Here is a 22900-nt window from a genome sequence, read left to right on the forward strand (position 1 = left end):
ATGTATTTCAAGATCTCTTAAAAGTCCTCTTGTAAAATGTACTGACTTTCATTTTAAGATAAATGTCAAAATAGTCTGGTTATTATTTCAAAGTATCTACATAAGTGGTCAAGATATCTTAGGATACATTTCAGATATCTCTACTTTGACTTGGGTTTGAGATACTATATACCAGGGGTCGCCAGCTCCGGTCCTAGAGGACCAAAATGGCTGCAGGTTTTCATTCTTACCCTTTTCTTACTGAGTGACCTGTTTTTGCTGCTAATTAACTTCTTCTAATTTTAATTGACTTGTTCTTGAAGACTCAGACCCCTTAATTGTTTCTTTTTCTTTAATTAGCAGCCAAATAATAATGAGATCCAAAATGAGCCAAAACAACTTGTGTCTAAAGTACAATATCTGAAAATAAAGAAAGATGAAGGTCTCAGGAATGAGGATCTGCTCAGGTCTCCAAAACATTTTAACGGCTCTTAGAAAGAGAAATTCAACAATTTCAGAAATGTCTGCTAATGCACCATGAGAGCAGCAATAAGCCACAAAATTAAAGAACGGGTTTAATAACGACAAGAACTGGCACCTCATTCCGCAGCCTGATGGAGTGAAACTGGTTAGAGTTTGAGGCCCTCACTTAGTTGGTCTTCTGTTGGCTCCCTCACTTCACATTTCAGTTCTTTTTGGGTGCCGTTTAAGGAAATAAATGAAGCAATTCAGAGGAATGATGAAGAAATTAAGGGAACAAATCTTTAAAAAGCAATTCAATTAAAATGAATTCACAAGAAGTTAATTAGCAGCACTAACAGGGCACTCATTAAAAAAAGAGTTAGAATGAAAACCTGCAGCCACGGTGGTCCTCCAGGACCGGACTTGGAGACCCCTGCTATATACTGTATTTATATTTCAAATTCAGTTTCTGAATCTCAAGTCTTATGCATTTCAAGATATCGCAGAGAGAGCAAGTTTCCTCAAGATAACTGAATATACTTCTGACAAATCTAAACTACAAAATCTCAAATGTCTTTCCTAGTATTTCAAAAAAATGTTTCTATCCATTTTCAGATATTTGGAAATAAGCTACATATTCTTTACAGATATGTCAAATATATACAAAGATGTTTTAAAGCAAACAACAACTCCAATTGAAAACTAGGACATTAAAAGAAAGTGATTTTGAAGTATTTCAGAATCAGTTTCAGAAAACTTAAAATGCACAGGTGAGATACCACAAAAAGTATTTGAGAGTTTATTTATTTAAATGTTTTCTCAGGTATCTTAAAATTTACAGGAACATTTGTGATTTTGTGATTTGTTGAAATGAGGTTTGGATTTCTGAAAGGCCACAGTGCATTTTGGGTACATCAGTGGTTAATGTTGCTTCTTCACGAATGCAGCATCCTGGGTTTGAACCCTGCCACTGGATATTGTCTTTGGAGAGCTCTTCCTGTGTCTCTGTTGATTGTCCTCCTACATCCTAAAAGATCTGCAGGTTAGGGTTAATTTGTGATTCCAAACTGGCCCAAGTGTGAGTGAGCCCTGAGATGGAATATCATCCTGCTCAGGGCTGCCTCCTGCCTTGCACCCAATACTCCTCAAAAAAGGCTTCAGCCGCCTGCACCCTGAACTAGATTAACAGATTTGAGAATGTTTGTATGCACGGATGGACTGCATTTTACTGTAATGGATAAAATATGTGGGAAAGCAAAATGACAGATAACTGGGTCATAGTTCTTTTCATCAGCCTCAAGTGAAGTGTATTAAGAAGTCACAAGCTGCTCATCTGTATTTGTATTTGTAAATTGTTTATTTATTGTATTCATTTGTTACATTTTTTTTTCTTCACAGATGCAGCAGCTGTTTTATGAGAACTATGAGCAGAATAAGAAAGGGTACATTCAGGAACTGCACAGCAGTAAAATACACAACGCCATTACTCTTCATCCGAACAAGAGGCCTGAATACCAGTATCGCTTACACATCTATATGCTGAGTCGGAAGATTTCAGAGCTGCGCTATCGTACTATTGAGCTTCACCGAGAGAGTGCTGCCATGAGTAAATTAAGCAATACAGAAGTGCAGAAAGCAGATCAACAGCTTGGGCAAATGCCTTCTTACACAAGGTTTCAGCCGATGGAGAGGACGGAGGTCATAGAATGGGAGTTTCTAACTGGCAGGCATCTGTACTCCATGGCTGAAAGCCAGATACCTCGACAGGGGATCAACAGTGTACTGAGGACAGCACTGGATGACGTGGTGCTTCAAGTCATGGAGATGATCAATGAAAACTCCAAGTCACGAGGACGTATCATAGAATTTAAAGAAATCCAGTATGGCTACAGAAGAGTTGACCCTTTGCATGGTGCAGAGTACATTTTGGACCTGTTGCTTCTTTACAAAAAACATAAAGGAAGAAAAGTCACTGTTCCAGTACGGCGCCATGCATATCTTCAGCAGTCATTCAGCAGGCCATTTTTCCTTGAACAAGATGACATTGACGTTAAGGAGCTTGTGGAAGCCATCAATTCAGATTCCCAATCCTTTTCATTCCTGTCCAGTTCTTTGAAAATCTTTTCACCCTTTCAATTTACTGAGTCAACCAAAGAGATGAGGGAAAGAGGTGAAAAGAAAATCCATATACTTGTTCCTCTGACAGGACGATATGACATTTTTGTGCGTTTTATGGAGAATTTTGAAAAGACTTGCCTTATTCCAAATCAGAATGTACACTTAGCCATAATTTTGGTCAACGGCAACTCTGACTCTGATGGAGACAAACACCTGGCACTGATGAAGGACTTTCAGAATAGATATCCCAAAGCGGAAATGTCTGTTGTTCCAATGACGGGAGATTTCTCTCGAGGCATGGCACTCGAAATGGGATCTTCACAGTTGGAAAACAACACCCTTTTACTATTTTGCGATGTTGATCTCATATTTAAGGCTGACTTTCTACAGAGATGCAGAGACAACACCATTCAAGGAGAACAGGTGTATTACCCAATCATCTTCAGCCAGTATGATCCAAAAATAGTTTACAGGGGTGGTCCTCCAGACGACAGTGACTTTGTATTTACTAAAAGGAGTGGCTTTTGGAGGGACTATGGATTTGGAATTTCGTGCATGTACAAAAGTGATCTCACAAAAGTTGGCGGCTTTGACACTTCAATTCAAGGCTGGGGTCTGGAAGATGTGGATCTCTTCACTAAAGTGATTAATTCAGGGTTGAAGGTTTTTCGAAGTCAAGATGTTGGCATTGTGCACATTTATCATTCTGTTCACTGTGACCCAAATTTAGACCCCAAGCAATACAAGATGTGTTTAGGGTCAAAATCAAGTACTTATGCATCTACAATGCAACTGGCCGAAATGTGGCTTGAGAAACACTTAGGCGCAGGGTACAACAGAACTTCATCTTGACATTCCAGTCCACCATTCCTTTGCCTTCAAGGGGAGCTTACCTCAGTTTTGAATGCAATTGTGTGTGCTTGTGTATGTGTGTGTGTGTGTCTCAGAGGGAGCGAAAGTGCTGTACGTGTGTAACTGCCAGGTTTCTGTGTCCCTTAGCTATTCAACAGTGTCTTCCAAAGCACGTGTCAGAAGTGACTGATCTTCATATATCATCTAATCTCGCTGTAATGCGAAATCTCTCTGCAGATGTGACTTCATTTTGTTTCTGCTTTGTATTTTTTGCAATAAGCAGAGCATCTGAACAGTTCTCAGGAGCAGCTCCTCCACAAAGCAGTTGCCACTTCCAGTGAATGTGTGCTGTGATCTGGTTCTGTGTAGGCATTCCAGTTTAGTGCTTATGGAGTTTTTTGGACGATGCCAATACCAGTGTGATTATATTCATAAATGGTGATTACAATAATAATAATAATAATAATAATAATAACAGTAAACTGTTGAAAGTACCACAAAAGTGCTTTAAGCTTCCAAAGGGGAAGAAACTCTGTAATATAGAATTGAAGTTTTATAATTTATACAAAGCCGCTAAAAAAATGTACACAGAACTTTCTTCATCTGCAGTATTTTTAAAGTATGTGAAAAATTCTAATGATTGTATCTTTATTTTTTGGAAATATTTCCATGATGTGAACGGTACTGGATACCAATATTCCATGTCTCATGATTATATTCATTTAAGAGTTCTTGTTTTTTAAATTGTTGATAATCTCTTTTTGGTTTTATTTTGAAAAATTGAAAAGAGACATTATACTGGCATCGTTTCAGCTTTGTGATTTTCATGTTCAGTTTGCTGGCCAGAACAGAAAAAAAAAAAAAACGATGCAAAAAGATTAATTTATAATAAAGTATAAGCATATGAAAAAGTTTGTTTTGATAATATTAGAGCACATGGGGTACGTGTCTCAGCGCTTCTGTGATTAATGATCCTTAACCCACATCTGCAAGCACAAATCCAGCTGGTACCTGATAAGTTCCTCCTCGCACTTTAAATGGCATTTTTTTTGGCATTTAAAAGGATTTTGTTTGAAATAAAGTAAAAGCCTATACTTTGAACTCATTTTTGAATACAATTAATATCAATAACACTCTTCTATGGCTGGATGTTTTTCAATTCTAAACAAGGGGCTAATGTGCCTAGCCACACAGTCACTCAAGAATTAAGAAAAGTGGCATTAAAAAGTATTCACCGATCGCCTGCCAACTTGACAAGCTTCTCATATTCTATTGCATAACAATACAGAATCTTATATGCTGTATCCTGCATCATTTGCCATGGATCTCTACCACATACTGTAGACAATTCTATAATGTGATTATGAACAACAAATTCTACATAACCTTCCTAATTAATTATAAACATTAAGGCAAAATAATGAACTCTGTAGCTTTTCACCCAATTTGTGTCATTCTCTTGCTCTTGACATTATTTTATTTTTTTATAATTTATTTTTATTAATTTTAATTAAAAGCAAATAACAATCCATAAAATAAAAGATAACAGAGCCAACCAATAAAGCAAATCTTTGAAGCAGCAAGGAAGGAAGAGGATCCTTTTCCCTGATATAGAAGATTATTCTAACATGTTACAGTATCGATTTGATCCTGCCATATTTTAAAAAAAAGTTTTGAACAGATCCTCTGAGTGAGAATTTGATTTTTTCCAATTTCAGAAAATATATGACATCAGTTACCTACTGACTTAAAAGAGGTGGGTTAGGATTCTTCTAGTTAGACAATCTACGTGCTAGTAGTGAGGTAAAGACGATTACAGTTTGTTTGCCCTTCTCCACTTTTAGCCTATTCAGACACCACCAAGCACAGCTGTTAATGGGTTACAAGTGACTGTGACTTGTCCAAAATGATGTTAATTTGGTACACTCTAGAACATGTGGCCCACTGAGGCTGGAGCTCGGTTGCAACATTCATAGGTTGAATAGTAACATTTTGGATAGTTTTAATCAAGGTAAATGTGCTTGACAGAAAAATGTAAGTTGAATAACCAAATGCTTTGTGAATATGGAGCAAGAGTATATTCTCTGCATGGCTGCATTCCTCTTGTTTTCTGAAATGTTAAATGAAAGATCCTTTCCCCATTGTGCCTTGTGATCTTTGTAAAGAAGGGACTTTTAAATGTTCTTATAAATTGTGGAGATGCTATCCGACTCTTCAAAACTGATCAATATTTCTTTTGGAAAAGAAATAGGAGGAAGGTAAGTAAAATTGGGAGGTTCAGTTTAGCAAAGTTTCAAGCTTGAAAGTAATGGAAAAATTATGTTGCTCAGAAGTTAAATTTGAAGCTTAATTGCTTGTAGGATGCAAAAACATTATTGATGTACAAGTTGCCAACATTTTCCAAGCATAAATACTGTGTATTTTTGAGGGGTAGAAAAGAGTGGTTGTCATGAAGAGGTGCAATGGATAAAATATTCTCTGTCTGAAAGAGCTTCCTACACTGATTCCATATTTTGAGTGAATGAAGAGCAATTGGATTGGACCTGTATGTTTGAGTCATACCCAAATTTGTACAATGTGGTTAACAGGCAGTCCCATTCAACTATGTTAAATGTTTTTTCTGCATCCAAAGATAATAAGATCTCTGGGGTGTTAGATGAGTGAATACAGTATATTATATTAAACACATGTTGAATATTAGAAGCTAAGTGTCTGCCTTTAATAAATGCCGTTAGATCTTGTGATATTACAGAAGGAAGCACGTTCTTAATCCTTCTAGCTAGAACTTTGAAGAGTATCTTAACACCATTATTCAGAAGTGAGATGGGTCTGTATGATGCACATTGTAGTTAAGTCCTTATTTTTCTTTGGAAAGACAAAAGCTAATGCTTGGCAAAAAGTTTGAGGTAGAATTTTGTTGTCCTTAGCTTCTGTAAATGTTGCTAGTAATAGTGGAGCTAACTTATTTGAATTTTATTTTATAAAATTTCACTGGGAAGCCATCAGGGCTGGCTGCTTTCCCACTTTGAAGTGAGTTTATAGCATCTAGTAATTCTGAGAGTGTCAGTGGTTTATCCAATTCCATAGCAGTATGGAATATGGAGTATCTAGCTGTGGTATCTGTAATGAGTCAAAGAACTCGTTAGATTTTGTCCTATCTTCTTTAGACTGAGAAGGATATAAGGACTACTCTCTAAATGTATGGGTTATATTTTTATGGTCTATGATTTTATCATCATCTATGTTGGTAATTGCTGTTATTTCATTGCAGACGTCCTGCTTGTGGATATGTTGAGCTAAAATCTTATTGGCCTTTTCTCCGTGTTCATAATAATGTTGTTGCAATTTAAAGATGAGCTGTTCCATTTCTTTAGTAGTCAACATTATTTTATTCTAATCGTATGTTCACACTACAGTTACTCTCTTCCACAAAATCTATGCTTCTTGAGGCCTTCAGAAGTTATTGTGTCTCAGCTGATAACACATTGTTTTTTTGTAAGAATCCAGCTATTACTCACCATTGTAGTACATGAGGTAATGTGTTTCCTATTAAGTAGAATGAAGTAAAGTATTTAAACATATTCTTGTTTATCATGGTGCCAGAGAGTGTTACATGGTAGTTGGACATACAAGTAATAATTTAATTGCACTCTGTACAAGTGACAACATAGTGCCATCACTACTACTACTACTACTACTACTACTACTAGACACATCTAGAAAACAAAAGCCATGAGCCTCTTGGGGTATGTCTGTAATAGCTTTGGACATTAGAATTCTGGTTCATTCTTCTTTTCAGAAGTTGCTATAACTTCTACAGCTTGGATGAGGGCCACCGGTGAGCATTTGTTCTCAAATCCTAATATGCTTTCTTGATTGGACCGTTGCTCTGGGTTTTGATGGCCACTCTGGAGCATTGCTTGTTTTAGTTAAAATGTAACATCAGGGTGGTGTTAGCTGTATACTTTGGTCATTATCCTGGGGAAAGAAGAATTTCATCATAAGTCCCTGGAATTCTTGGAATAATTCTTGGAATTATTTATATATTATTTCATTTATTTTGCTTTTCCAATTTTTTCACCTAGATATAAGTTTTTATGCAAATCAAAGGCAAATAAACCTTCCAAGGTAAAGCAATGTTTCTGACAGTTGTGATAGTTGCCCGGACACCACCAGTCGGAGACCACATCTTTATAAAATGCACACGTTTATTAGCCATTAATAAACACAGTTCCTCACTCCACACAAAGCACAAAGCAATAATCACCCCAAAATTCCAGACTTCACAATGTCCTTGGCCGCCTTTCCTCTCCTCCTGGGAGCTTCGTCCTTCTCCCACTCCCGACTCTGGCTCAATGACTGTAAGGAGTCGGCCTCTTTTATCCCTGCCCGGATGTGCTCCAGGTGGCTGATGACGTCCATCTTGCAGCACTTCCTGGTGTGGCGGAAGTGCTGCCCTTTAACCCGGAAACACTCCGGGCGTCCCTGGCCGATCCCTCCGCCATCTTGCAGAGTGTGGCAGAAGTAACAACATCCGGGTCCCACGAGGTGTAAAGCGCCCCCAGGTGGTGGTCACGGGTCCCAACAAGTCTGACAGTTCGTTCTCCTTTCCCGTGGTCCTCTCCTGTTCCGTGGCAGTTGTGCCCTCGTGGCCCGGAAGTTATTCTTGCCACCTTCCGGTCCTTTCTGGCGTCCCAGCCAGGTAATAATCCTGGCCACCTGCGACACAGTATAAGTATGATTGGTCAGAGCACCAGTATTCCATGAGTTGGATCTTGGTATTTTTCTGCAGGAATAACATAATGATGGTCCTTCCTAATGTTTACAAACAAAATTAATGTTTTGAGCAAATTTTTGAAAAATATTAACAAGAATGAGCACTTCTGCTTTCCATTGCATTCTTACCTTTAGATGATTATAACTGACTCACAATCCATCAGAATTAACTTAAGAAGGTAATTCACAGAACCGTACAGTGAGCTCAAGTGTAATAGTGGCTTAAAGTTATGAAATGGTAGTAATAGTAGTAGTAGTACAGTATTGTGATGTGTACAAAATACAGACGTTTAATGAAGATTTGGGTAAAAGTATAGTTTTAAAAAATGTATAAAAATGCAGAACTCCAAATACACATCTATTTTTCATCTGTCACTCCTGAAATCAAACTTCATTCCAGTGCCCATTAGAATTCTCCATCCCATTTAGTAAATTATTGTATTGTATTCGATTTATTGTTGCTCAGCAGCGTTCCACACTGATGCCTACTTTACAGCATGTACACAGGCTGAAGAATATGAAATATTTAACAGAAACGTACAAAACAATTCAATGTTTACATACAAAAGAACAGATTTCCTTTTCAATAAATTATTTATAAAATTTGTGTTAGTGATTCCTTCTCTAAGAATGTGACAAATAACTATTAAATGTAATAGAATTTATCCTCACAGATGATAAAAAAGAAGCTTGTTGTCTTATTACTTTCTTTATACTATCTGATGGATCAACATTCTGTGTCAAGGATTATTAATGCCCTGCAGCATGTGCTGTCAGGATTGGCTGAAGCTATGAATTAGTTTGTAACACAATAAACAGGTCCAGAAATTAGGGAAAAAACAAAGCAAGCACTTTCGTTATAGAAATGTTTAATAACGTGGTATCGTTGTTACCAGTAATGATATTGTTTTTATGTCTATTGAATATTCTTTTGATATAATGTTTATCTGAAAGGAGACCATATTGCATAAGATGTTACAAAAACCATAAAAGCAAGAAGAGCACAGTTATTGCCACTTTTCTACATTGCTTGCTCAAGCCCCACCACGAGTCCTTGGAGCGGAATGAAACAGTGGTCTTGTGCTTTATACTACAGTGCCTTTACCTTCAAGCTACAGAACTTGCCATCTTTCCAACAGACATCTGTTGCAACAATGCAAAAAAGTAAGTACTCCTGTTGATAACCCTGGGGAAAGGATCATTTAACAGTTTCTTCAAGTTGATTTTAGGCTTGCAGGGAGGTGATGCCTAGCCTCACCACATCTAGCACATGGCACACATGTATACCTACACTTAGACATACCCAATTTAGAAGCACCAGATAATAATCTAATCTGCATGTCTTTGTCACATGGTGATGAAAACCACAGAAAAATGAGAAAAAACCCTCATTGGCATGAGAGGAATGAGTAGACTGCAAACATACATTTTTTTTTCTACCGTGCATCATATTTATTTAAGGAAATCTTTATAAAGGCTACGCTGTGTGAGTTGTATACTCAGACCTTTGCCATTCAGAAATCCTTTCTGGCCCCACCTACTAATGCCAATTAAGGACCAAATGGCCAATCAGAGGAGTGACGTTCACAGATGTTTGCAGCTTGCAGGTTTTAAGGTGTACTTGAAATGATCTAATCAGTATAGGACTACATTTTGTAGGATTAGGTGGGACTTTGACTGTCATTGGGCTGAGGGCTTCTCAAATTTGGCAACCCTGGCCCACAGAGTAGAGAGGTCTGTGCAAGGAAGATGTATGGAGCCAGAGCCTTTAAAAACTGTATAAAAGCATTGTACGCATGCCCCTTGACCACCAGGACTTTAGGGTTAAATCAGGGATAAGGGGAAGAGTTTCTTGGTGGGAAAATATGGGGGGCACAAAAATATAACATGGGGGGATATCTTAAAAATAAGGAGTACTATACTTTTATGAGAGTTATATAAAACCATCATCCAACAATAACTAACATACTAAACAGCTACGTGTATCAAACGTGTATGTCAAGCTCGTGTATAATTGTTGGAGGTCAGAGTGGATTAGGATTGATGGGCCTTCTGAGAGTGACATGCCTGTCCCACCCAGCATGTCCCCACCATGGTCATTTTATTTTATTTTTTTTTTACTAAGAGTCAGAGTTCCAGTAACCCCAACCCTAACCCTAAGTACAAACATAAATCTAGGACTGCTATTAGCTTGCAAAATTCTGTGAAGTTGTCAGCTCAGCTTTGCAAGAGTAAAAATGAATCTTTTAAATATATTTCAATATAACAATTACCTTTTGTAACGACAACTCCTAAAGCACCAAGCTACAGGCAGACATTCAGCAGTAAATGGAGTACACAACCATAGGTAGTGACTTTATTATTTAAATGATTACCTTTGCTTTTCTTCATTTTTTGGCTTGTAAATGAAACTCTTATTACATATTTTGGCATACTATTTTGAGTTATTCTATTTTAAAATTAAACTGTTCATATTAGAGTATAGAACACTTCCTTTACATGTTTAAAGTGAAGTTTACATGCTTTGAGAAATTTATATGCATTCAGTGACTAAACTTGAATACTGTTTAAAAAATACATTCCCCGAGTTCCCCTGAATTGGCACGTTTGTTTATCAAGTCAATAATTTTAACCTGTTTTAGGTAACAAACTGTGCCCATCATATCTTAAAATCATTAGTGCTAAAACAGCATTTTATAGCAGACCAGTAACGACGTACTGCACAATAATCTGAAGTGAATACACTTGACTTATAGTTTTCCTACTGTTTCTCTGTACGTTTAGCATTCGTTTGCTCAGAGGTTGATGCTCTTGCTGTTTCCTGAGCAGCTCTTCTTTTCTCCACTCTAGCGACCCGCTGCTTCTCTTCTTTCGTCGGAATCTTTTCACGTTAAAACTGATTAAGTCAGTATTTGTGTTGCAATTACTTAGTATGTTTTCCTTAATTTTTCACTTAAGCTGACACTTAAGTCTTCAATCTGCATCAAGAATGATTTATGATATGAAGAGGCAGGAGAAGTGACGGCGAAATTAGTAGGGAATGAGAACAGCGCCTGTATGCATGCACCACACTGCCACCCTGCAGGCCGCTGCCGAGAGTTGATTCTACAATAAAATAAAAAGAGGAATAACCTTGGAGGTCAATCATCACCCCGAAAGCGGATAGTAGAGGTCACGTAGTATATATGTACCAAATTTCAGGTCAATAGTTCAAACGGATTGCGAGGTAGAAGTGATTTAAAATCCTGGACAGACAAACGGTGTGAGAGGTTCAGTCCGGACACAACCAAATGGACACCGTTCATAAAACACACACGTTTATTAGGACTGGTCCCACAAGTCCAAATCCCACACACACACAGTGTTCCCAACACCACACCACCCTTAACACGGGCCTTCTTCTCCAATGTCCGTGGGCCGCCTTTTCTCACCTCACGGGAGCTTCGTCCTGCTCCCACTCCCAACTCTAGCTCCCCGATTGTAGGGAGGCGGCCCCTTTTATCTTCGCCCGGATGTGCTCCAGGTGCTTGATGACGTCCTTCCAGCAGCACTTCCCTGGTGTGGCGGAAGTGCTGCTCTTGCACTCGGAAAGCACTCCGGGCGTCGCTGGAAGGATCTTCCTCCACCTTCCCAGGTGTGACGGAAGTGCATGTTTTCCAGGCTCCACAACGCTCGTGGCGCCCCCTGGTGGTGGCCACAGGCCCCAACGGGCTTGAGCCTCCTTGCTCCTTTCCCGTGGTCCCCTCAACATCCAGAGCGGTTGCCCCCTTGTGGCCCGGGGGATGTATACGCCACCTCCTGGTCCTTCCAGGCGTTCCGGCTGGGTCTGACAGACAGCCACGGTGGTGTATTGTATATAAAGATGTTACACGTGAATGCATATTAAAAGTTGGGAGGGATCTTTCACCAGAATAATTTAAAATATTTTACTGCATCTGTAAGCAGAGCTAGTTCACCGTATCTTTGGCAACACGTTTTACTTGTATGAGAGACAAGACCTTTCTTCACAATAGCACAGTTTTCTGTTGTTGTTTTTATAGCGTTCATTAAAAGTGTAAATTGCTATGCAGTACTTGGGAGATCTCGTGTTTTGTGTTTTTGAGAATGGAGGCAAATTCTCAAAATGACGGGAAACTGACTTGCTGACTGGAGGGTGCGTGGGTGGGGTTGTCTGGCAAGCCTGGTTATGGGGGCTGGTGAGCGCTCATGCGCCTCTTATTGAGGACAGGAAGGTTTTGGCGATCGAGTGACGCTGTTCTGCCAAGCCGTGTGTGATACCGCAGTGGCGTCTCGTGCGGTGGAGCGGTATAAATACTGTTGAACCAGTGACAAAGTAGCCAGAGGGTCGCTGTGGTGTTTCCCTCTGGTATCCTTTGAGCCAACTGATCTAAGGTCACTCTGAGCAAAATCTAAATTAAAAATACTAGCCATCTTCGGATTCATCCAATTAGTTCACACATGCTGCTCCTGCATGATGGACAGTGTGACTCTTTCCTGATTTAAACCTGAGACAAGGTCAACATATTGATTATACAATTCAGTTTATATTTACAGTACTGTAGTTAGTTCTTCACTAAACAAAAGCGCACAACACTTGAACAGATTTACGCATGCAACACGGCGGCAAATCACCATGCAGTTTTTACCTGAATAAGCACATATATCTATTTAAATGTTCTCGTAAATATTAAATGTGCTGACTCCCCTGTAATATTTGATGTTTTCAATTTCTAGCCAGAGCAGGGATGAGTGGTCTTTTCTTGGATGCAATTGGTGTTCAGTAAAAGCGATGAGTTGAAGTAAATAGGAGGTCCCTAGGCGTCCTTTGATCGCATTTAATAATTCTTACATTTTTAATATTACATGTATGTGTATGTGTGTATGCAAATAATATATTTTTTAATCTATTAATTCTATATATAAAAATATAATGAATACTTTTAACATGATCATTCTTATTGTCACATTTCCTTACGCAAAACATAATAGCACATACTTAAAATAATTAATTTACTACTAATGAATTCAATTAATAATTAAATTAAAATAATGCATAATTAAAATAAAAAGTCTCATTACAGACTCACAAGTGAATGACTTTTTGCAAATCAAATGAATGGGAATCTTTTCATTTTTGCGATTACATGCAGAAACATAATCAGGTTTAGGCTTCATAATAATTCGCCATGTCGTACAGCGCATTGCCACCTTCACCACAAGAGGAAACAGCTTGGGATCCTGGTTGGAAACCCCCCAGGCAGACACGCGGCCCAGTCCCACCCTACAGAAATGACCCTCTATCTGCCGCAGCCAGGTGTTACGTGGGCGTCCCCTTGGTCTGGTCCAGCCGCTCGTGTCTTCAACAATGAGGATTCTGTGAGTCGGACCACCCTTGGGGAATCGTGCCACATGGCCGCAGTGCCATAACTGACGCTCTCTCACAGTGCAGGTAATGCGCCTCATTCGGGACTCCTTGAGACACAAAGTCAAGCCAATGGCACACAAAGAGAGTGTCCATGTCTCACAACCTTATAGCGAAACAGGGAGCACCAGGACTCTAAAGACTTGGACCTTCGTCCTTTTGCATAGATATCACACCCCTTTCCAGTGACCCCATGACCCCCCATGCTCTCCCAATCCATCTACTGACTTCATAGGAAGAGTCACCAGAGACATGAATGTCACTGCCCAGGTAAGTAAACCTCTTGACAAAGTCAACACTGTATCCGCAGACAGACACACTGCTGATGGCTGTGCCCAAGAGGTCATTAAAGGCCTGGATTTTGTTTTTATCCAGGACACTCACAAGCCCAGACACTCAGACTCCTCACTCAGTCTTTTGAGCGCCCCGATCAGAGCCTCCATTGACTCCACAAAGATCACAGCATCATCAGAAAATTCAACATTAGTGAATCTTTCTTTGCCAACAGATGCCCCACAGCCGATGGACCCTACGACCTTGCCCAACACCCAGTCCATACAAGCATTGAACAGAGTAGGAGCAGAACACACTGCTGACGAACCCCAGAATCAACTGGGAAGAACATAGAGGTCCTGCCTCCACTCTCCACAGCACTCACAGTACCAGTGTACAGGCCGGCCATGACATCCAGCAACCTCGGGGGGAATCCAGATATTCCACAAGGCAGCGCGATCAGTTGAGTTGAACTCTTTACAAAAATTGACTAAGGCTACAAAGAAACTCTGCCGATGTGTTTGTGTTCAAGGAGAATCCTCAGTGTCAGGATGGCAAACTTATTAGGCGTAAAACCAGCCTGCTGTGGTCACTGGTAGGTGAGCAAGTGATCACAGATCCTAAATGCGTAGGAAAAATATCAATTTAAAATAATGTTTTTAATAATAGAAAAACAATATTTTAGAAAATATGGAAATATACAGTCGACCCTTGATATACGACCGGCTTGACATGCGAACAACTTGATTTACGACCAAAATTTTTATTTTGATTTACGACCAACATCTTGCGTTACGACCTGAATGCGGTCACGTGTATCCGCTTGCGCGATTGTAAACAAACAGAAACATTCCTATTAATGCGGCACTCATTCAATAAAATGTCAGGTTTGTAAACTCTCTTGGGACCTCCCCCAACTAGAAGACATGCCAAAGTCCAAACTCCGTATGGAAGACTGTTTATCTGTTGCTGGGGCAACAGCCGGCTTAAAGCTGTGCGGAGTCTCTCAGCCAAAGCAAACAGAAAAGATATCGATGGGTGATAAGCATGTGATATCCCTGCCCGGCAATGGACAAGCAAGCTTCCACAGTCACGGCAATCGCGCTTCAGGACGCACTTCAGCATGTCGTTCCCATTGACTGGGGAGTGGGGGGGTCTCAGAAGAGTTCAGAAACAGTTCCTTGTATCATCGCAAGGAAATGCTGAGAAAAATTCTCGTCAGAATAACTTGTAGGCAGGAGGAGATTAAAATTAACGCAAAAGAAGCTATTGAAATGATTGCAAATGCCTGAGCGCAAGTTAAACAAAGCCTTCAGTTTCATTATCATCCCTCCTCCCTTCCTGCAGCCCAAAGATGTCAAATTAAATGGTGAGTACAGTATGAAGTTGTTGTTTCTGATAGGCTAGGCACTTTTTATTACTTTTTGGTTAGTACATTAGAAAAATTATTGGTGTTTTGGTAAATTATGCACATTATACAACCCTTTTTATTATGAAAAGGTTAAGTAAGTGTTGCAGTGGGAGGTTCGGAACGCATTAAGGGTATTTCCATTATTTCTTATGGGAAAAATAGTCTTGACTTACAACCAACTTGAGCTACAACCAGCCCTCACGAACGAATTGAGTTCGTAAGTCAAGGGTCCACTGTACTTCCAATTTAAACAAATGTTCACATCTGTGCTTTGACACAATACAAAGGTCAGAGCTTGTAGTATAACTGGTATTTCTTATTGATTACTCTAAACCATTAAACTGTTAGAGTTATGCATTTGGTAGCATTTATTGTTTTAAATGATGGGTCCTGTGTGTTGCATTCACCAGGATGTTTGTAATTGTATTGCTTGGGTTTAGCGCTGTTCTGTCTTTTAGATAAGGATAAAAAGAAAAGCTAAGAGTTCCAGTAACGCTGAACGAGAGTGAAGTTAGGGGGCACAGCGTCTCAGTGGCACACCTGGTGAAGCTCATACAGTTGAAATGTTGGGTCTCTTTGCTTGTTCGGCATTGAAAAAAAACTTTTATCTTTTTACCTTTGCAGATGATCGCTGACACAGCCTTCCACTCTCTGTAATGGTGTTTCACCTGTAAATAAAAAAAAACATAAAGACACGCAGCCAAATGAGATCTTGTCATAATTTTTTTCTACCATTCGTTATATGCATTTGCTGAAATACATTTAAAGGCTTCACTCTGCGATTTCTATGGTCAAAAATTAACATTTCAGGAAAAATACTCTCAAAATGTAACTATCTGGCTCCTCCTACTCATGCAAATTAAGGAACAATTGGCCAATCAGAGGAGTGATGTTCACAATTGTTTGTATCTTGGGGGTAGGAATGTGTATTTGGGGGGGGCAATGTACTTCCTTAAAATGGATGAATCAATATTGGGCTATAATTTGTAGAAATGGGTGGGATTTTGAGTGTGATTGAGCTGTAAAGTGTCTGGCATGCCGGCGCCTGATATGACGTGACGTGGTTTGTGTTCCATATTGTCAGATGGCTATGAACCTCCTGTCGTACTGCTGCACCCCTCCTAAACAAAATGCAGTTTAGTCGAACTAAAGGAGTAGTTGCAGATTATTACAGAAGAGCAGACACACCCTTACATTTATTAAAATACCAGTAATGGCGGACTGCACGATAACGTGCAGTGAATATACTTGACTTGATCATTCCTAGTTGTCATACTCTTTCTCCGTCTCTGTTTACCATTCATTTGCTCCGAGGTTGATGCTCTTTCCTGAGCAGCTCTTCTTTTCTTCACCCTAGCAGCCCGCTTCTTCTCTTGTTCCATCGGCATCTTTTCACGTTGAAACTGATTAAGTCAGTGTTTGTGTTGCAATTACTTAGTACGTTTTCCTTAATTTTTCACTTAAGCTGCCATTTAAGACTTCAATCTGTCTTAAGAATGATTTAAGATATGAAGAGGTAGGGAAAGTGACGACGAAGGTGGTAGGGATGAGAATGGCGCCTGTATGCATGCGCCACACGGCCACCCTGCTAGCCACTGCCGAGAGTTGATTCTACAATAAAATACAAAGAGGAATAACCTTGGAGGTCAATCGTCACCCCAAAAGCGGATAGTAGACGTCACATAGTATATGTGTACCAAATTTCAGGTCAATAGTTCAGACGGTTGGAGCTACAGGTGATTTAAAATCCTTGTTTTAACTTATCCCTCTTTCATCTGTTTTTGTTAAGCAAAACTGAAGTAAAGTGAAACTGTTTTAAGGTAAATCCTCGTGGTTAAAAACGTAGTAATCATTTGGGCTGATGCTTCTTCCACCAGAGTGGCTCAGATAACGTTCGTCAATGTTTACACAGACAGCGGACCCCGAGGGAAAAAGAACGTGCAAAATGAAGTCCTTGTTTTTTGCTGTTTTTGTCACATACTTCAGTACTTTCTTGGCATTATTTATGAAAAAAGCTCAGTAGCTAACAAATCATAGTCACAAGATTCTTAGTCGAACATTTTAAGGATATTTAGAGTACAGTCCAAGGTCTGTTATTCATTCATTTTATAAGATGGCACTGCAACTTTTTTCATTAAACATCAAGAGATACAGCAACACAGGTTGCCAGTCATAGTTTCTTTCCTCTGTATGTTTAGTGTACTCCACAGCACAAAGCGTATGTGTGAGATCACAACGATGAAGATACTCAACTGATGAATTGTTTCCATTTCCTAATTTTTCCCAAGCACTATTGGCTCCATCCCCATGCCCCATTTGGAGCCTGCCTAATGTGTGCTTGGTGTGTGTGTGTGTGCCCCATACGATACGGTAGGCTGGCGCCCTGCCCGGGGTTTGTTCCTGCCTTGCGCCCTTGTTGGCTGGGATTGGCCCCAGCAGACCCCCGTGACCCTGTGTTAGGATATAGCGGGTTGGATAATGGATGGATGGATAGTTACCACATCTCTGTCTGCCAGTGTGACACAGCCCTAGTTTTCTCCCACTATTCTGAACTGGTGGACGTAAGGTCATTTTTTCTGTTGACCCTGGGATGCAACAATCTGTGAACAATCAGGTCTACCTCAAGCCATGTTCATACCCACGTTAACACCCTGAATGAAAACAGTATTTATTACAGAAAACAAAGTTTAAAAGTAGGAAAGAGTACAAGGAGTACAGTACTGAAAAAAAAAAGATCCTAACATTCCTGCTGCCTGCGTTGGTCTTCTTAAAGAGGAACCTTCTCATTTCTAGAGGATGATGTGGCTGGTCAGCCGCTGTAGCGCTCACTTCCTGCACCTAATCAAGTGCTGGCCATCCAGCTTCACTCTAACAATGGCAGGCTTTAAAAGAATTCTCCCAGTTCACCCTGCAGTGAGCTCCACAGTGGTAACAGGAATATCCAAACAAAGATTCCCAGGTGGGCTAAGGTGTCCCAAGGGGTCATTTGGACCCCAGGCCATCTAAGAATGCAGGTAATGCCAAATTCACATAAGGGTCAGTACCCTGAGCCATGAGCCCCTAGTGGTTGGGTTGCATTTTCACTTCTTTTATTTAAGGCAGGCATTGGACACCCTTGATTGGTCAGAAGTCTCGTCTTCCCCCTTTTTAAGAAGTGTCCAGAGACTGAGGGTGATTTATTCTATGATATCTGCGGTGGGCTGGCGCCCTGCCCAGGGTTTGTTCCTGCCTTGCACCCTGTGCTGGCTGGGATTGGGTTGGGCAATGACTGACTGACTGGCTTTATTCTGTGATTTTTATTTTGCCATTCCCTTTTGTTGCCACAGACTACTGGCTGTTGCCATCTTGTGTCTTTTTGCATCCTGTTCATTGTTGTGTCCCTACCTAATGTTAAAGCAGGGCTATCACTAAGTAAGATGGAATTGTCAGCCGCTATCGGCACCTCCATGTCTTCCATTCTCTTGTGCTCTTTTCACACTTTTCCAATCTGTGTGTATCTGGTGCCTGTGTTTGTCCTTGTCAGTCCGTCTCCATCTCCAGGCTGTACCCCTTACGTCTGTATCCATCTGCCCTAACCTTGGGCAGGCACTATTCTCTTCCATTACTTTCTTCAAGACTGCTTTTAGCTCTTTACTGTTGTTTTACAGTGCTGCCCTTGACCGACTTTGCTGTTTACGAATGTGCTATCTCATATTAGCCTTTCAGGGCTTAAGTGCAAAGACACGTTCCACAGACTTTGGGACTTGGTGCGGATGGTGGAGAATTTTAGTATACATGAAAGTTTAATGAGAAGTTCCCAGTGACATGTTTACATCTCAAGTGGAAGGCCTTAAACTTAGACGGTGTTGAAGAGAAAAGAAGCGAGGGAATACTAATCACTCCAGCTTGGGTGCAGCACTGAATCAAGGTCAGACAGCAGCGCTCGGCATCTCAGTGACGAGCATTTGCCACAGCTGGCTGCGCAGTAATTAAAAACAGTAACATGTCACGGTACTTTTATTAATCTTTGCAGGTACATTTGTCTAAATTCAGAACAGCCACAAATCAAAGCTCATTACAGCACATGGGGAGCTTTTCACTGAGCCGTGCTGTTTGAAGACCAAAGCTGCTCACTGCAGTATCCTTGCATTGCAGGTAACGCCGTTCATGAGGTAGGCACGGAGGGCACATATTTTCATTTCACATTGACAGCAGTGATTTGTAACATGAAAAGATGCTGTCTCTTTAACCTTTTTATGTATTCTACATGCGACTCGTGCACTATCACAGAGAGATCTTCTCGTGACAAAGTACTGGGCCATTTGGCATCTTCCACCAAAAGCAAGCCAAGATAAAATTTAGTGTTTCCAGACTGGCCTGTTTTACAGGGAGAATACAAAAAGTAGAAGGCCATTGATAAATGGCGGTCAGATGGCGGCTCATCTTACCATCAGTCTCCTTGGGGTGGACTGTTACCCCATGCAGTGAGCCTGAAACAAGCGCTGTATGTGTGATCAGTGATGTCAATGCCGGCAGCCACCGCCACATAACTCCACATGCTCTCAGGAAAATGCAGTTACGCAGCGGCGTCATTTGAGCTGTCTGTACTTGAATGCTCGGTCTATGTATTGTATCTTTAGGACATGTGTGGCACACAGGCATATCGCTGTTTTCACCAGCACTTTTTAGTAACTGAATACTGCCACTATGCACCCAATATTTATTATATGTGCTGGGCGGCACGGTGGCGCAGTGGGTAGCGCTGCTGCCTCGCAGCTAGGAGACCCGAGTTCGCTTCCCGGGTCCTCCCTGTGTGGAGTTTGCATATTCTCTCTGTGTCTGCCTGGGTTTCCTCCCACAGTCCCAAGACATGCAGGTTAGGTGCACTGCCTATCCTAAATTGTGCTTGGTGTGTGTGCTTGGTGTGTGAGTGTGTGTGCCCTGTGATGGGCTGGCGCCCTGCCCAGGGTTTGTTTCCTGCCTTGCACCCTGTGTTGGCTGGGATTGGCTCCAGCAGACCCCCATGACCCTGTAGTTAGGATATAGCGAGTTAGATAATGGATGGATGGATTACATGTGCTTTTAATCAAATGTTAATTTTTACACTAATATGTTAATTTAAAAAAACTGTTAGTTAAAAAAGCAATGAAGAATGCCAAGGTAGTGTTTGCCGAGTCTTTTCATGAATTAAGTGTACTGTTGCGGTTGCTCCATGAGTTACGCGTCTCTGAGGTTATGCCCTTCCGATGACGTATTGCACATCCTATAACTGGATTGATTCACCTTGTGCTTCAAGACATTAACAAATTTCTGTCCAAAAAACGAGAAATTCTAACTAAATACACTTTGTTTTGCAGCACTGTGTATTCGGGTGTGTGTGAGGTTGGTGGTTGATTTTGGTCTTGTGAAGCTTCCATTCTTTTACCGAGGCTGTGTGTGTGTCTAAACTCACTGAACTGATGGTTGCTTGACCATTGCATCTGACTCTCAAAGCATACATGAATTGCACATTTTTATTTCTAATTAATCGAATGGGCCAAATGCATTTAAGTTACAGACAGGACACATTCTTTCCATAGAGGTCTATGTGCAAGCTGAACACGCCAAGTATAAGCAAGGCTTAAATGCGACCGAGTTATGACGTGACATACAATTTGTGAACGATTCATTCTTTTTGAGCCACACTTTTCAGTAAGTCACACGAACTGATTTGCAAGCACAAACTAATTAATTCAGCAAAGCTCAAAAAGGAGCACTGCACCACATACGTCATGTTGTCAACACATTTCGTTGCTTAAAGCGCATGTGCAAGTACCTGCCGTCTGATTCGTGTCATGATTCTCGTTCGTTCGTTTCACTTACGATTATTTTAAGGTTAAAGCGAATCTTTACCAGCAAATGAGAACTCCCACTGCTGATTGTCTGGGTCATCATGCAGGTACAATACACCAACAACACATTTATGTTAGAATGGGTCAATTGTGGGGCGGAGTGGTGGCTCTGAGGCTAGGGATCTGCACTGGCAATCGGTTCGAATCCCGTAAACACTTAATGGGACTCTGCTCTGTTGGGCCTTTGAGTAAGGCCCTTATCCTGCAATTGCTCTGTCCTGGGTATGACGTTAATCCGCATCCTGCCCTTCACGTAGGCCCTCCAACCTGCAGGGAGAAACATAGGGGATTGGTGGCAGCCACCATAAAAAACCTCCCACCATCTGAACTAGTGTGGTGCTGAGGTGTCACCCGTCGCATGGCTGCACTCGGGCCCTAATCTGGGATCCTGAGTTGGTTTGGCATGTGGTGGGTGCAGCAATGCGCTGTATCAGTGTGTGCTCCTGACCTCTGACCTCTCTCTCTGTGTCAATTGTTCTCTTTGCACAGTTATTGGAATTGTTTTATTAAACTAATACTTGCATGTCCCTTTATACCTTTGACAACTTGTTATTTGTTTTTGTGTTTCCTCACATACCCCTCAATAATTTATTTGTGTACCACCAGTGGTTGAGAACCAGTACCCTAAGCCACTATGAGCCCTGATTCATTTCAAAGAGCAGGAACAGAGCGACCCACTGCCTCTGCTGCACTCAGTACACTGTAAAAAATGTTTTGTTGGATCAACCTAAATAAATTACTTCACAAGGTAACAAGCAATTTAATTGATTTCTTTCAAATTTTAAAAAGTATTTGAGTAAACTTAATTCATTTGAGTTTGTTTTAACCTTTTCAAAAACTTGAATAAAAGCAAAAAAATGTATTTAGCTGAAACCAAATTTCTTTAAAAACTCAAATTAACTGCGGTGGGCTGGCACCCTGCCCGGGGTTTGTTTCCTGCCTTGTGCCCTGTGTTGGCTGGGATTGGCTCCAGCAGACCCCGTCACCCTGTAGTTAGGATATAGCGGGGTGGATGAACTCAAATTAAAATTTTGTCCATTATTGTATTCACTATAATGCCAACTTAAATTCTATATATATAGTCACAAACTCGAGACAGAGTCATATAAAGGTTTGTGGCAGCCACCCGTATAATTTGGTTTCCTGGCTGCAAAGATGCTTTTCAAAATAATTCAGCACTGATGTGCACAAAACCGAGTCCAAACAGAACTGAGGGAATAGGGAAAAGGTGGAGGCTTTTAAAGGGGGAGACAGGAAGTGAAGTCAAAGGGGTTGGGCTCATGTAGGTCTTCTGCCATTGGTGCGAGCCCAGACGTGACATCACAGGGGTCGGAGCCGGTGAGGTCTCCAAAGCGATCTTTTGCTTTAGACATTAAGCGACAGCAAGCAGTAGCGTAGCGTGGGTGTCAGCCGCCCAGGGCGGAGGAAAATTCCGCCGCCCCCTTATTTAGGTATGGTTCAAATTTTTACAAGATATTATTATTATTTATCGTGAAATTTTGCCGCCCCCTAAAAGTGCCGCCCGGGGCGGGCCGCCCCTGCCACCCCCACTACGCTACGCCACTGACAGCAAGGTTTTTCAATTTGAAGTAAAGCAAAAAATTACGTTAGGTGAACAAACATATTAATATAGTTCATTACAACTACTAAAATTACCTTAAATCAAAAAGAGCCCTTTTTCTCTTTTTAGAGTGCAGATTCCATTTCTTGGATGTCCTTCTTGCCAGCCTCCTAGAA

General features: G+C 40.7%; 1 protein-coding gene across 1 annotated transcript in view; it reads left to right on the top strand.

The window, feature by feature from the left end:
- chsy3 (chondroitin sulfate synthase 3) overlaps positions 1 to 4857 on the top strand; it is a 316248-nt gene extending 311391 nt beyond the window's left edge. The window contains exon 3 of the mRNA XM_028804881.2: positions 1840 to 4857. Coding sequence (XP_028660714.1) covers positions 1840 to 3411 — 1572 coding nt within the window. The 3' untranslated portion in view covers positions 3412 to 4857. The remainder of the gene's footprint in view (positions 1 to 1839) is intronic.
- The last annotated feature ends 18043 nt before the right edge of the window (positions 4858 to 22900 follow it).

Source organism: Erpetoichthys calabaricus, chromosome 7, assembly GCF_900747795.2.
Source record: "Erpetoichthys calabaricus chromosome 7, fErpCal1.3, whole genome shotgun sequence".
Classification (NCBI taxonomy): domain Eukaryota; kingdom Metazoa; phylum Chordata; class Cladistia; order Polypteriformes; family Polypteridae; genus Erpetoichthys; species Erpetoichthys calabaricus.